General features: G+C 43.2%; 1 protein-coding gene across 2 annotated transcripts in view; it reads left to right on the top strand.

Annotated features, from left to right (window-relative positions):
- The window catches only part of Mylk (myosin light chain kinase), a 256640-nt gene extending 249400 nt beyond the window's left edge, over positions 1-7240 (top strand). For both annotated transcript variants that reach the window (XM_075965312.1, XM_075965321.1), the window contains 2 exons: positions 1113-1244; positions 5132-7240. In XM_075965312.1, the coding sequence (XP_075821427.1) occupies positions 1113-1244; positions 5132-5385 (386 nt within the window). In that variant the 3' untranslated portion in view covers positions 5386-7240. The remainder of the gene's footprint in view (positions 1-1112; positions 1245-5131) is intronic.
- The last annotated feature ends 7314 nt before the right edge of the window (positions 7241-14554 follow it).

Here is a 14554-nt window from a genome sequence, read left to right as displayed (position 1 = left end):
AATAAAAAATCACATATGGTTATATAATATTTTAAAAATATCCTTCCAATTCCTGCTGCCTTATGTTTTTGTTTTAAAGAAAAATTAACTCATACAGGCCAGATTCCGTGAGACTCTATGCAGCTGAAACATAGACTGGTCAGCAGGCCCTTCCCGGAACCGATAGAGCTAACTCCTTGCTGCCACATGCAAGAAGCTGCTGTAATCATCTCCACAGTGAGGGCCTTGACCTCTCGGTGCTCTGAGTGCACACAGGGATGGTCCTTTCCTTCTTGAGCCAGACAGCTCTCATGCTTACAGTGGGGAAGCTTCTGTTACCCACAGGTGGGAAACTAAGTCCAGAAGGTTTCGTGCGCAGGGTGGGGTAGCTGGCTGCTACGGAGCATCCTTACAGCTAGAGACAGGCTGCACTCCTCTGTGCTCCTCCAGATGAGCCAGAAATAGCCCAGGGGGACAGAAGAGGACAAGGGAGCTCCTCCGAGGCTTGGTTGTTCCCTGGACCTGTCCCACATCCTAGCCTGCAGCTGTGCTTCTTGAGAGCCGTATAGGTTTGGGTCACAGAACTCTGATGAGTTATCGGGGCTCTGCAGTATTCTCAGAAGCTGGTGAGGGACCTACAACAACAGGAAGAACTAGGGTACCAAGATCAGAAAGGGGTAGATTCCGTCCTTCTCACACCCTCAGCCGAATCCTGAAGACCGTGAAGTTCAGCCAAAAATCCATTTTAAAGATGACTTTCTTTTTCAATGTGTCAGCATCAGGGAAGGGGGAGGCTGAGCAGTTCCCTGTTTTGGGCACAGTACTCTCTGCTGCCAAAAACCATTTGGCAGCAGGCCAATTCATCCCCAGGAGAAAGTCGTGCTATGATTCACTTCCCTAAGCTGCACTATTTTCTAAATTATAGCAAGTTTAAAAAGAAAGAGACAGAGAGAGAGACAGAGAGAGAAGAGGAGGAGAAGAGAGGAAAAAGAGAGAGAATAGAGGGGAGAGAGAGAGAAGAGAAAAAAGGAAAGGAAAAGAAAAAAGAAAAGAAGAGAAAAGAAAGAAGGCATTTAAACTCAGGGAGGGCACAAGGAATGAAGACATGACCTGGTCTCCTCTTGATATTCTAGAAGATGTCTCCCAGGCTTTCCTTGAGGCTGTTGCTGAGGAAAAGCCCCATGTGAAGCCCTATTTCTCTAAGACCATCCGTGACCTGGAAGTCGTAGAGGGAAGTGCTGCTAGATTTGACTGCAAGATTGAAGGTAAGCTGTGGCCAGGTCTTTCCTTACGATACATAGTGATGGCTGTACCTGAGAGCTTGGGCAAGATGTTAGGCCTCTACTGCCTTCAGTGATAGGAACAGTCAAACCCCAGAGGGACACTGGGTCCCTTTGGTCCAAAAGGGCCAGCTTCTGCTCGCCCGACTGCTATTCAGTGACTTTCCCACAGTGACTTTTCCTAGTTGAAATTTCGTCATATCAGCCACTAGGCCTCCTTAGCTGTGGGACACGTGTAACAGGGACTTTGGAGGCACTGAGAAGCATGTGGACTGCCCATAAGAGGCTCTGCAAGGACTGTTGGCACAGAAGTCCAGCACCGGAGTCAGCCAGCTTAACTGCTTGTCTGCAGGCTGTGTGACCTTGGGTGGTGAGCGAACCGCTGCTGAGAGCAGGCCCCTCATTTGGTAAATAATATCTGATATCTGGGTGGTCCTAGGGGTTCTGGGAGGCCCTGTTATGAAAGTAAAGGCCTGTTAACTCTTTAAAGAGGTTTTAGAATAAAGATAGAAATGAAACGGTAGGTTGGTCAGGGCAAGGGAGGGCATGCGCAGCAGTTTACAGTAAGGAAACTTGGGCCCTTCACATCCAGAGCCAACCTCCATTTGTCTTCTCTTCCTTGTGTGGTGTCTCTGTTCCCGGGAGTCAGTCAGGCAACCACATAGTAGTGAGCGACAAAGGCCTCAGGAATCGTAGCACAGGTCCCGAGGAATTAGCAAAGTTGAAGACAAAAGGCGTTCTGTCTCAACAGATTACAACATTTTGAAAAGGTAGGTGGCAGGATAAGACAGGCCACGTGGCTTCAGGGCTGTGCTAACATGTGCCCACGAAGTACAGGGTTATCTCTCATCCTGGTTTCACCAAGTAAAGCAGAAAAACTTACCAAGCAGCCTCCCCGAGGTCACATAGCCCAACACGGCAGCTACAGCCAGCTGCATCTTGTACTTTAGTGGGGTTCTCCAGCACTGGGGCGCTCAGTTCCATTTGGGTAAAGTAGCCGTGTATTAGGAAGGAAGAAACAACCTTTCTTTCTCCATCTTCTTTTTTAAAAGTGGATGTTTTTATAGCAAAGAAAACAGAGAGCAGTCAATTCATGAAGGATCTGATATGAAATTACTCTAGAGCTGAGGGTGTAACCCAACAGGAGAGAGAGCAGCTGCCTGACAGGTGTGAGGCCCTGGGTCCGGTCCCCTCTATTGCGCACACGCACGCACGCGCACGCACACGTACACTGACTAAAATGATCATTTTTAGGAGACGGGCTTTGTTGACCTGCCGTGACCAGGCCTTGGGGGAGGAGAACAATTAGGAGCACTGTAGGAACTCTAAGAGAGCTGCTTCAAGTGAGGGAGCATGAAAGAGGGGCTGTCGTGCTCAGGATGGGGGTGAGCGTGGCAAAGTGTCAGAGGAGTCAATCCCCCAAACAAGGGGATGTTAGACCTGTATACATTGTTGTGGGGGGGGGGGCGTTGGTGAAAAGTTCCACACCATGCCAGGTCTTGAAGCCAGTTACTCGGTAGGACCTTTTCTCTCAAAGCAGCAGGCCCCCGGTCTAACAGATGTGTCTCCTGCGGTGAGGAGCAGGTCCTGACATTGGGGACTCTGCTGACAGCTCTGGAGAGAGGCCTCTCACTCAGATCCTTACTGTTGTCACTGGACCTCCCGGGGGTTTTTATCCTTTGAAATGTTGAAACGTGTGTCGTGGCAGTGTGGCTCTCATCTGTTGTGCTTTTTCTCTTTGAAATGATCTCCTTGGTATTTGCATAACTTCCGATTACAGCCCTGATGCAAAACTCAAGCATATGGGCGCTGTTCTGATAAAAGCAAAATTACCCTGGGAAGGAATGCTAGAATTCTTGAGCTTTGTGTATAATTTTTATACTGCCAGCGGCTACAGGGTTGTGGTTTTTTTTTTCATCTAAAAATACCTCTACAAAATTTAGGAACAAGTTGTTGTAGTACATTATGTATTTAAAAATACACATAGGCAAAGTTGGTGATGGATGTGTACACACAGAATTTTAAAATATATAGTACACATATATTTACGTGTTTTTATTCCATATAGAGACATGACTGGTGCACGGCATGAGGCCAGCCACTGGGACCCATCCCTAGAGACACACAAACAGATTACCTGTTTGGGGTCAGACTAAACTGGGCGGTGGTGGTGCACGCCTTTAATCCCAGCACTCACTCGGGAGGCAGCGGCAGGCAGATCTCTGTGAGTTCGAGGCCAGCCTGGTCTACAGAGTGATTTCTAGGGCAGCTAGGGCTGTTACACCGAGAAACCCTGTCTCGGGGGAAAAAAAAGAACTAAAAAGAAAAAAAAAGATAGGTTTTCTTTTTCTTAGCAGTATTACCAGTTCCCCTGTCTGGTGCTTTGTATAGCCATCACTTACTGTATGGAGTTAATATTTGCATACAATAAATTCATCCATTCTAGATTTACAGCTAAAGTTTCTCACAAATTCACATCTTGTAATAAATGTCACAACCCAATTTTAGAATTTGTGTGCAACTAAAAAAGATTCCTTGTACCTGTTTTTTATAACTTTTAGTTCAAATTTAAGTTAAACTTTTATACATTTAATTTTTAGACATTTTACTTTCACCAATATGTCTAGCCTTAGTTATACAGTTTGAATTTAGACATTTCTGGACTACACTCCTCCATCTGACAGTGAGGCATTGTGAGAGTCACTGACATTCAGGGTGCACACCTGGAACACTGTCAGGGTCACTGACATTCAGGGTGCACACCTGGAGCACTGTCAGGGTCACTGACATTCAGGGTGCACATCTGGAGCACTGTCAGGGTCACTGACATTCAGGGTGCACATCTGGAGCACTGTCAGGGTCACTGACATTCAGGGTGCACACCTGGAGCACTGTCAGGGTCACTGACATTCAGGGTGCACATCTGGAGCACTGTCAGGGTCACTGACATTCAGGGTGCACACCTGGAGCACTGTCAGGGTCACCGATATTCAGGGTGCACACCTGGAGCACTGTCAGGGTCACTGACATTCAGGGTGCACACCTGGAGCATTGTCAGGGTCACCGATATTCAGGGTGCACACCTGGAGCATTGTCAGGGTCACTGACATTCAGGGTGCACACCTGGAGCACTGTCAGGGTCACTGACATTCAGGGTGCACACCTGGAGCACTGTCAGGGTCACTGACATTCAGGGTGCACACCTGGAGCATTGTCAGGGTCACCGATATTCAGGGTGCACACCTGGAGCATTGTCAGGGTCACCGATATTCAGGGTGCACACCTGGAGCATTGTCAGGGTCACTGACATTCAGGGTGCACACCTGGAGCACTGTCAGGGTCACTGACATTCAGGGTGCAAACCTGGAGCACTGTCAGGGTCACTGACATTCAGGGTGCACACCTGGAGCACTGTCAGGGTCACTGACATTCAGGGTGCACACCTGTATCTTTGTCAGGGTCACCGATATTCAGGGTGCACACCTGTATCTTTGTCAGAGTCACTGACATTCAGGGTGCACACCTGTAGCATTGTCATGGTCACTGACATTCAGGGTACACACCTGTAATCTCATCACCCAAAAGGCTGAGGCAGGGGGTTTGAAAGTTGAAAACTAACCAGAGCTTCAAACCAAGACCCTGTCTCAAACAACCAAGACCCTGTCTCAAAGAAAAACAAACTTAGACTACTCTATTTGAGGTTTAAGAAATGAGTCTTTACAGCATATGTCCATACTCTAGCGTCAATCTGGAAATGTACCCTATGAGCCAACTTATGTTTTAATCAACAGAGGTAGCTTGAGAGCCACTTGATGTCGATAAGGATTTCTGCTGACAGGTTCTGCAACCTGTGCTTTCTCCCTGTGCCGCAGGCTACCCAGACCCCGAGGTTGTCTGGTTCAAGGATGATCAGTCCATCAGGGAGTCCCGCCACTTCCAGATAGACTACGACGAAGAAGGGAACTGCTCTCTGACTATTAGCGATGTCTGCGGGGATGACGATGCCAAGTACACCTGCAAGGCTGTCAACAGCCTCGGAGAAGCCACCTGCACCGCGGAGCTCATTGTGGAAACCATGGAGGAAGGGGAAGGGGAAGGGGGAGGGGAAGAGGAGGAAGAAGAGTGAAGCAGAGCCAAACAGACGCACTTCCTAAGTCATTTTAAAAGGACTAGTTCTTTAAAGCTCAGAAAACTCGAGATAGAAAAAGCACCTCGTGTGGTAGATTAGTTAGGTCATTCGGGGGTTGACTCCTCAGCAACAGCAGTTGGTACCCAGCAGCGTTATTGACGGGCATTAATTTGAATTAGATAGCACCCGAAGACGCCAGTGCAGCTAGATTCCGGGGGTTGGGTGGGGAGTCACCAGCAACTTGTCTAACCAATTCGATTTTAGAGAGAAAATAACTAAAAGGAATATTTACCTTGGAAAAGTCATAATTTCCCAACTGAATACACTCCTGTAAAGTAAAGCCACCACCAGGGCCCTGAGCCTCCTGCTGCAGCTCAGCCCAGATTCCCTGGCGGGAGAATGCCTCTTTATCCCTCCCACCCCACCCCCGACCCCCACCTACCCACCCCACCCTGGTCCGGAGAACCAGCCTCCTCCCACAGTGCAGTGTCTCATTCTGAAAGCGGTTGAGCCACCCTGACTCGGGAGGCAGGCAGCCTTCCAACTCCCCACTTTCAAACCTCCCATTTCTCTCCGCATTCTACCTGCCAGTTTTCCTGGCTCTGAAGCTGGCACAAACTGCAGCAATCAGGACATTAATTATATCTCTTCCATCCTGAAAACAGGTCCCCTGCTCATGGGGGACTCTGGCTTCCTTGGGGAAATAAAATCTCCTTTCCTCTAAAAATCCACAGGAAACTAATCCCACCCCCCTTTGCAAGCCTCGGGCAGCTTCAGACATTTGCCTGAGAATCCATGAAGGAAAGAAAGAAAAGATCCTTGCCAATGTGCTTTTTTTCCCCTTACGCCAGGATTCATATTTGTGCCATTAACGAACAATCAGCCTGCGTGTGCAGTGACTATTTCTGCATCTGGATGTAGAAAGCCCAGTTTGCCAAAATGCTGGTTTTGATTATTTATTGGGCACTCTGAAACTGATTTCAACTGGTGAGCAACTGTAGAACTCGGTGCACTTTGGAAGCTCCTTCCAGTCTGAGCTGAATACACCCTCATTCTCTGCGCTCCTCCAAGAGCTCGGCCTGCCTTCTGGGGCCCCCCATTGCTCCCTTCTTAAATGTGCATCAGTCCTGCCTTGCTCCCACCCCTGAGCTGTACTTAGACCTCATCCCTGCACTCAGACTTGCATCTTTAGGGATTTTTAACTTTCTTTCACTTTGTTGGCACTTAATTTTTTTTTCTTATGAAACTTTTTGGAGGTCATAAACAAAGACCATAAACTGATATCCTAGTATGTTTCCTCTGTGTGTGTGTGTGTGTGTGTAACATTCCAAATATTTTTTTTTCTTTTCCACTGTTTGGAAAGCACAGCAAGTTAATATTTCAAAGGACTTTTAAAATAGTTCCTTAAAAATCAATTTTGAGTTACGTCTGTGCAATCCTACACAGTACCAACATTAGAAACTTGATATTTCTTAGTCTTCTTATCTTCCATTCTCCTTTGCCTGCTTTTCGCTGCTAGCTTTAAATTGCCAGTATTTTTCCCTTTTGGCTTCTTAAGCAGTTACAATATCTTTCATTATAGCCACAGTAGTGCCACAGTTTATCATAATAATAAAGGGGTTTTAATTTGGTTTAGAGCATTCAAAGTGTTCTTCATCACTTTGTGTTTATATTATAATCTTTGTGTGTCTGTTGTGTGTATGTGTGCATGGGTGGCTATACGTGTGTTTATAGGTTAATGCCTTCCTGGGACTGTATCAATGTGCTCTCAGTTTATTATGCCATCGAAATGGTGAACGAGAACGCTACAACTGCAGTTAGCTCACGATTTTTAATAAAGGGTACCACAGTGCATGGTGTTTGTCCTGTCTTTGTAGTCTTCTCTCGGTGCTAATTGCAGAGTCTGTGGGTTCATCTTGTAATTACAGCCAAACACTGTGCTACATAATTATGAAGAATTGGCTTCTAGAGCTGGGGAGATGCCTCAGCTGGTAAAGAGCTTGCAGCCCAAACACAAGGACTGCGTTCAGATCTTCAGCATCGGTTTCAAAGTCAGGCTCAGCAAAGGGCAGGTGTCGCAGAGACAGGCAGATCGCAGGAAGCTGGATGGTTAGCCGGCCTGGCCAATCAGTGAGCTCCAGGTTCAATGAGAGACTCTCTTAGAAAACAAACAAAAACCAAAACAGAACGGAGAGCAACTGAAGTAGGCAACACATGTCAATATCTGGCCAACACACAAACATGTAAACATGTACACACAAGCAAACACATGAATTGACTTATAAAGTTGTGCTTGACCTAGGATGAAAATTAATTAAGATAGCTCTCATCTTTACAAGTGACCTGATTTACACTTTAGTTCAAAGTCTCTCCCAAGGATCAGTTTAGTGACTACCTTAGGAAGGATTTTTATATAGTTTTAGGACTTACCACTGCTGCTTGTTTTAGATTTTAAGAGTATGTCTTACCTGCCTTCTAAATTCTTTCACACTGCAGAATAGTCTTCACGTTGGAGGTCACAGCCCTGTGAGTTTCTGTTAGTGACCTCTGATAAACTTTCACAAGACACCATTTGGCTCTGCTGACCAAATTTCTTTTTCATTGACCATAAAAGTAAATGAGGGAACTACAAATTAAGTCATCTTGACCCTTCACATTAACTGATGTCTGTTAGGCAGGCATCTTGATCGCCAGTTAGGAGTTATGTTGCTGTAAGGCAGCGATTCTCAACCTTCCTAATGCTGAGACCCTTTCCTCATGCTGTGGTGACCACAGCCATAAAATTATTTTTGTTGCTACTTCATTACTGCAATTTCGCTACTGTTATGAATCACACTGTAAGTATCTGATGTGCAGGATATCGGATGGGCAACCCCTGTGCAATGGGTCATTCAACCCCGAAGGGATCACAACCCACAGGTTGAGAGACACTGCTCTAAAGCTTTTCTACAGCCTTGCTCCAGGGCTCTGTTAGCAAAAGAGAACCTCAGATCAGCTTCGCCAAACATTATCAAATAATCATACTGTCAGCATGGTGGCACACGCCTTTAATCCCAGCACTCAGGAAGCAGAGGCAGAAAGATCTCTTATGAGTTTGAGGCCAGCCTGATCTACATAGTGAGTTCCAGTCCAGCCAGGGCTACATGTGAGACCTTGTCTCAGAAAAAAAAACTAATAATAATCATACAGTCTCTAGAAAGAATCTTGCATGTTCACTAAAGGCAAGTGCTTGTGATACACTGAAATAGGATTTATCTGGTCAGTCGGCCAAGTGGAACTATTTTCAAATTGGACAATCTTCAGAACTCAGATGTCTATAGGAATAGGACACAGGTTCTATTCCTTCTATGAAAGCTGCTATTTACTATAACTGGTATCTTGTACCTCAGTTTCACCACCTAGTAAATTAAAGTAAGAATAGCTCCTCGTTCATAAGTTGATATAAAGAGTAACTGAACTCATGCACAGTCCCTGGGTCTGTGGAAGCCTCTACTCTGGCACACAGGTACTGAGTTTATGCAGAAACCTCTCCACCCTGAGGAAACTGATTGTAGACCTGTGGAAATATTCATTTTCAAATGAATATTTGAAAAAGTTATAGGCTATGAAAGATGGGAAGAATTATTTAAATTCTACTCCAAAGAAAGATCTTTGACATTAAAATTCCCAAAGAAGAGTCATCGAAATTACCTTTTGTGCTGGCTAGTTTTGGGTTAGCTAGAGTCGTCGGAGAAGAGGGAGTTGCAATTGAGAAAATGGTGAAGGAGGTCCTTCTGTATTTGTGTTGCTTTTGTTGGTTAATAAAGAAACTGCTTTGGGCCTGGTGAGAGGAGAGAACTTAGGTAGGTGGGGAGACAGAACCGAATTCTGGGAGGAAGAAAGAGAGTCAGAGCGAGAGAACCGTCATGGAGCTGCCAGAATCAGATGTGCTAAATCTTTCCCAGTAAGCCAAGACCTCGTGGTGATACACAGATTAACAGAAATGGGTTAATTCAAGATGTGAGAGTTAGCCAATAAGAGGCCAGAGATAATGGGCCAGGCAGTGTTTAAATGAATACAGTTTCTGTGTGATTATTTCAGGTGTAAGCTAGCCCGGTGGCCAGGACAAATAAAGGGCCCTGCTCTCCCTACCACAAGAAAATGTCCATACGATCCAACTGTAGGCAAACATGTAGAGAATTTTAATTAGTGATTGATGGGGGAGGCTCAGCTCATTGTGGGTGGTGAACCTCTGGGTAGGTAGTTCTGGGTTCTAAAAGAAAGCAGGCTAAGCAAGCCAGTAAGCAGCATTTCTTCATGATTTCTGCTCCTGCCTCTATGTTCCTGTTCTGTTTGAGTCCCTGCCCTCACTGCTTTTGATAATGAACTGTTCTATGGAACTGTGAGTGAAATAAACCCTTTATTCCTCAAGTTGGTTTTGGTCATGCTTTTTTTTCATGGCAATAGTAACCCTAACTAAGGCATCTATGCAATTATATAAAAAATAGTTCCTAGGAGTAGTGATGCTACAACTCCTCTACTAAGAAAAGGTTTTCACTTCCTGTCTCAAAGCACTCCTCCCTTCCTTGTTGAAGGATTAGAGCATTCCTGAAGTTAGGAGTCTTCCTTTACAATCAGTAGTCCTTAAACGTTGAAGGATTAGAACATACCTGAACGTATGTGTCTACCTTTACAATCAGTAGTGTTCACTTCTTGACTTCAATCACATTAACCTTTATCCCAAAAAGTTTCCTGTTTTAATAGGTATTTACAAAAGCAAATTCACATTCATTTGCTTCTGTCTGAATATTAACCACAGAACAAACAGGTTACTATACAGAGGAAAAGGCTAAATACATATCTTTTCGAAGCTGTCTAGAAAGCTCAAAATGAGAGACTTCTATTTTCTAGGGCACTGGAAGATGAAGAATTTCAGAAATAGGGAGTCGCCAGTAGGGAGAAGACCAAATATGAGCTGCTAATATAAGCAGTTACTCTATAGTCTCCAGAACCTCTGTTGAACTGATCATTAAAGAAGGCGTTTTTTAAAGCTATAATCCCTTGGGATATGAAATCCATCAGAAGTTTGGAAGGTAAAAGCAACTTTCTACAGAGAAAGAGCCATGCCAATGAAAAATGAGTTCATCAAGCACTTGTAGCACAAATAATAAAAACCAGAGACAAACACTGGGGTTTAAGCTAAAGATCAGAAAATCCACTAGAGAAGTCTTAGCTCTACCAAGACTGGGCAACTGCAGACTGAGCCCTGAGCCTGTTTCCTCCTGTCTTATATTCCCCTTTGGTGCTGGTATTAAAGTTGTGTGACTCCCTAGTGTTGAGATTAAAGGTGTGCATCACCACCACCTGGATTTCTTTCTGCATTGATGCTGTGGAGCCCAAAGTGGCCTTTAACACATAGAGATCCTTCTGCCTCTGTCTCCCAAATACTGGAATTAAAGAAAGGTGTGTGACACCACTGCCTGGCCTCTAGTGGCTTAGTTCCACCCTCTGGTCTTCAGGCAAGCTTTATTTATTAAAACATAAATAAGATATCCCTATATTTCCCTTTTTGCTCTAAAATAAAGAAGGCTATAACTGATATAAGAAAAATTTTATACAATAATACATATATATATAACATATACAGGCAATAAATACATCAACAATATCTAGTCCATTTGCATTTGACAAATTCAGAGAAAATACTCCTTATCTAACCTATCTTGGTGAGTCAAAAGTCTTGCACCTAATTTACTTTCTATCATAACTTAATTTCTGTGTCTGGTAAACAAGGAAAACTATAAATATCTAGTCTTCACCTCCTTCAGAGATACAAGAAAGAAATAATATTAATTGAGTAAGCAGGAAATGTGAGCAAGTGTCTTCCAAAAAATGTGAGAAATGACAGACAGCCACCCAAAGTTCCTCTAAAATGTTGAATCATCCATCTTTGGCATATAGGTTCTAGAATATCTGACAGAATTTTTATGATGCAGGGTTTTTGAAGGACTGTCTCACCTTGTTTGGGCAAGGTTTGACAGTCATTCTCTTTTGTGTCCTGTTTGTCCCATTAGGACAGCATACTGTCAGAAATTGAGGCAAGGGCACTTTCTTGCCCAGTGGTTTACTTTTGTCACAAAGAAAGCAAGCTCCATGTGGAGTTTCTTTGATACCCATCATCTTCTCTGAAGTAGATTGGTGCTGCTAGGAGCAGACATGTCTCATTGTCATAAAAAAGAAAAAAAGAACATATGTTATTAAAACATCTTAACGGTCACATTCTGTAGATCTCTGGAAGTGTTTGGATATGGCCTGTCTATCTAAAATATATCTCTGTTTGACCTTGAAAACATAACTGTGACTACAAGTTCAATTATAATAGGTGCTTAGCTATTAACCTGCATTTCCTTATTATCCTAAACAGTTGGTAATAATAACTTTCAAGGACTAGAAATTTTCATTACATTGTTATATGAGTTGTGTAGGTACAATACCTTGAGCAAGAATAGAAATGTATGTACAGTATGTTCTAACAAAATTAATCTCAAATTTATATCAATACACAAAATTTGTATTCAAAATAAAAAGTCCAATCCAATGTAAAATATTTAAAACTAGTAGTTGCTTTTAAAAAGCAGATTCAATAATCTACCTTTTAATCTTATTATCGCTACATATATCCCCCTTTTTTCTTTTCAAAACAAATGGCACCCAAAAAATTTGGCAAGAATTCCCACATAAAGTCTGAGAAAACTTTAAAAAAAAGATTCTAGGCAGCCAAGAACAGAATCAAGCGCTGCTTCTTGGTAATCATCTTTACTCTGGCAGATTCTGTTTGCTGGTGGCAAGCAGAGGCCTGGCTTCTTTGAAAAAGGCTCCTGCTCGGCCTTAGCAGCAAAAACCACAAGGTAACTCTTATAAGAGGCCCTGCCAGTTGGGAAGTGGTGATGCATGCTTTAATCCCAACACTCAGGAGGCAGGGGCAGGCAGATCTCTGTGAATTCGAGGCCAGCCTGGTCTACAAGAGCTAGCTCTGGGAAAGTTAGGGCTGTTACCCAGAGAAACCCTGTCTTGAAAAAAAAAGAAGCCCTGCCACCAAACAGCTAAATGGTTTTTATGAGCAGCAGCAGCACGGACCTAGAAACTCTGCAGAGCTGTGACAATAAACATGGCTCCTGCCAATACTTAAGTCATGAAGCTAGACTTTCAGAGCCAGTCGCCAAAGCCACCACTTTATCCTAGCCATGCTGCTTAGCAGATTAAAGCCCCATGTGACCAGAAAAGACAGCGATATATGGTAAAGACAGATTCGGATAAAAATTTAAAAAAACCCTCTAAACTGTTTACAGTGAGTTTAAAAATATACATAGGCTTAGGAAAGAAAAGAAAAATGATAAAGTCCTTTAAAAACAAATAGGGTAAGAAAAAAAGACACATAAAGATGGAAAATATACAAAAAGTCTGGATACTGTATGTTATTGTGTTGTCTTTGAAGTTTTTAACTGCTGAGGAAGGAGCAACAGCTGCTAAAAGTCATTTGATTATGAATGCTACTGGATTAATTTAACCTATATATTTTGAAAATGCCTTGACTTCACAATTGAAGTCAAAAGATGTTACTTTGGACAAGAGGTTTTGCTTTTGTTTTCACAGGAAATAGGAGGCTTTGGATTCATTTTGGGTTAAGAAAAATAAGGTTTGATCAATGAAGACCCCCCTGAAAAATCTCCAGTGGGAATGATGGCCCAGATGATCCAACATTTCAGAGTACCTCTGTTGCAGTTCCCTCTGACTTCTACATCCAGAACAGACTCAAGACTGCTGGCTGAGATGATCCAGCCTCACAGAATACTCTAGTCAGGAATTGACCATAATCCTAAGTTTTCTTTGGGTTCCCATAAGTTCATCAGCTCCTCCAATCAGCAAGAAGTAGCCTAGAAAACTAAGCCCTTCTATTACTTTATGTAGGACTGGATTTGTGGCTACGTATTGTTTAAATTTGGTCTTATCCTGGAATGTCTTGTTTTCTCCATTGATAGTGAATGATAGCTTGGCTGGGTATAGTAATTTGGGTTTGCATCCATGGTCTCTTAGTTTCTACAGTACCTCTATCCAGGACCTTCTGGCTTTCATGGTTTCCATAGAGAAGTCAGGTGTAAGTCTGATTGGTTTACCTTTATAAGTTACTTGCCCTTTTTCCTTTGCAGCTCTTAATATTCTTTCTTTAATCTGTATATTTTGTGTTTTGATTATTATATGGCAAGGGGATGTTTTTCTTTGATCCAGTCTGTTTGGTGTTCTGTATGCTTCTTGAATATTCAAAGGAATATCTTTCTTTATGTTGGGAAAGTTTTTGTCCATAATTTTGTTAAAAATATTTTCTGGGCCTTTGAGCTGTGACTCTTCTCCTTCTTCTATCCCTATTATTCTTAGGTTTGGTCTTTTTTATTGTGTCCCATATTTCCTGAATGTTTGTGATGAGAATTTGTTGACTTTGCTGTTTTCTTTGATCAGTGCTTTTATTTTCTCTATGGTGTCTTCAGCATCTGAGAGTCTTTCTTCTATCTCTTCTATTCTATTGATTATGCTTGTTTCTGTAGTCTCTGCTCGTTGACCTATATTTTCCATATCCAGCTGTTCCTCAGTTTGTATTTTCTTCCTTGCTTCCATTTCAGTTTTCAGTTCTTGAACTGTTTCCATTACCTGTTTGATCGTTTTTTCTTGGTTTCCCAGGGTATCATTTACGCATTTACTCATTTCTTCAAACTTTTTGTTATACTTCTCATCCATTTCTGTAAGGGCATTTTTTACATGTTGTTTAAGGGACTCTATTGCTTTCATAAAGTCAATTTTTTCCACTTCTTCTGTGTTAGGGTGTTCAAGTCCTTCTGTTGTAAGATCATTGGGTTCTGGTGTTTTCATGTTGTTTTTCAGATTGTTGGGTGAATTCTTGCCTTGGCACCTGCCCATCTCCTCCTATCGATGCTATCTAATGTGTCTTTTAAAACAGGAACAGGTTTTCCTTCTGGCCAGGGGCCCTTCTTACAAAATGCCTTCTCTCCGTTTCCTGGGTCCCACCGCTGTCCAAGATCTCTTTCACCACTCAGAAGGGTCTTCAGGACCAGGCTCCCCGTTCACCAGGAACCTCGCCAACAAAAGGCCTACCCCTCTGCAGGTCAGCCACCAA

This window comes from Microtus pennsylvanicus, chromosome 1 (genome assembly GCF_037038515.1).
Source record: "Microtus pennsylvanicus isolate mMicPen1 chromosome 1, mMicPen1.hap1, whole genome shotgun sequence".
Classification (NCBI taxonomy): Eukaryota; Metazoa; Chordata; class Mammalia; order Rodentia; family Cricetidae; genus Microtus; species Microtus pennsylvanicus.
The sequence above is the reverse complement of the archived record's forward strand: the minus strand, read 5'-3'. Positions and strand labels throughout refer to the sequence as shown.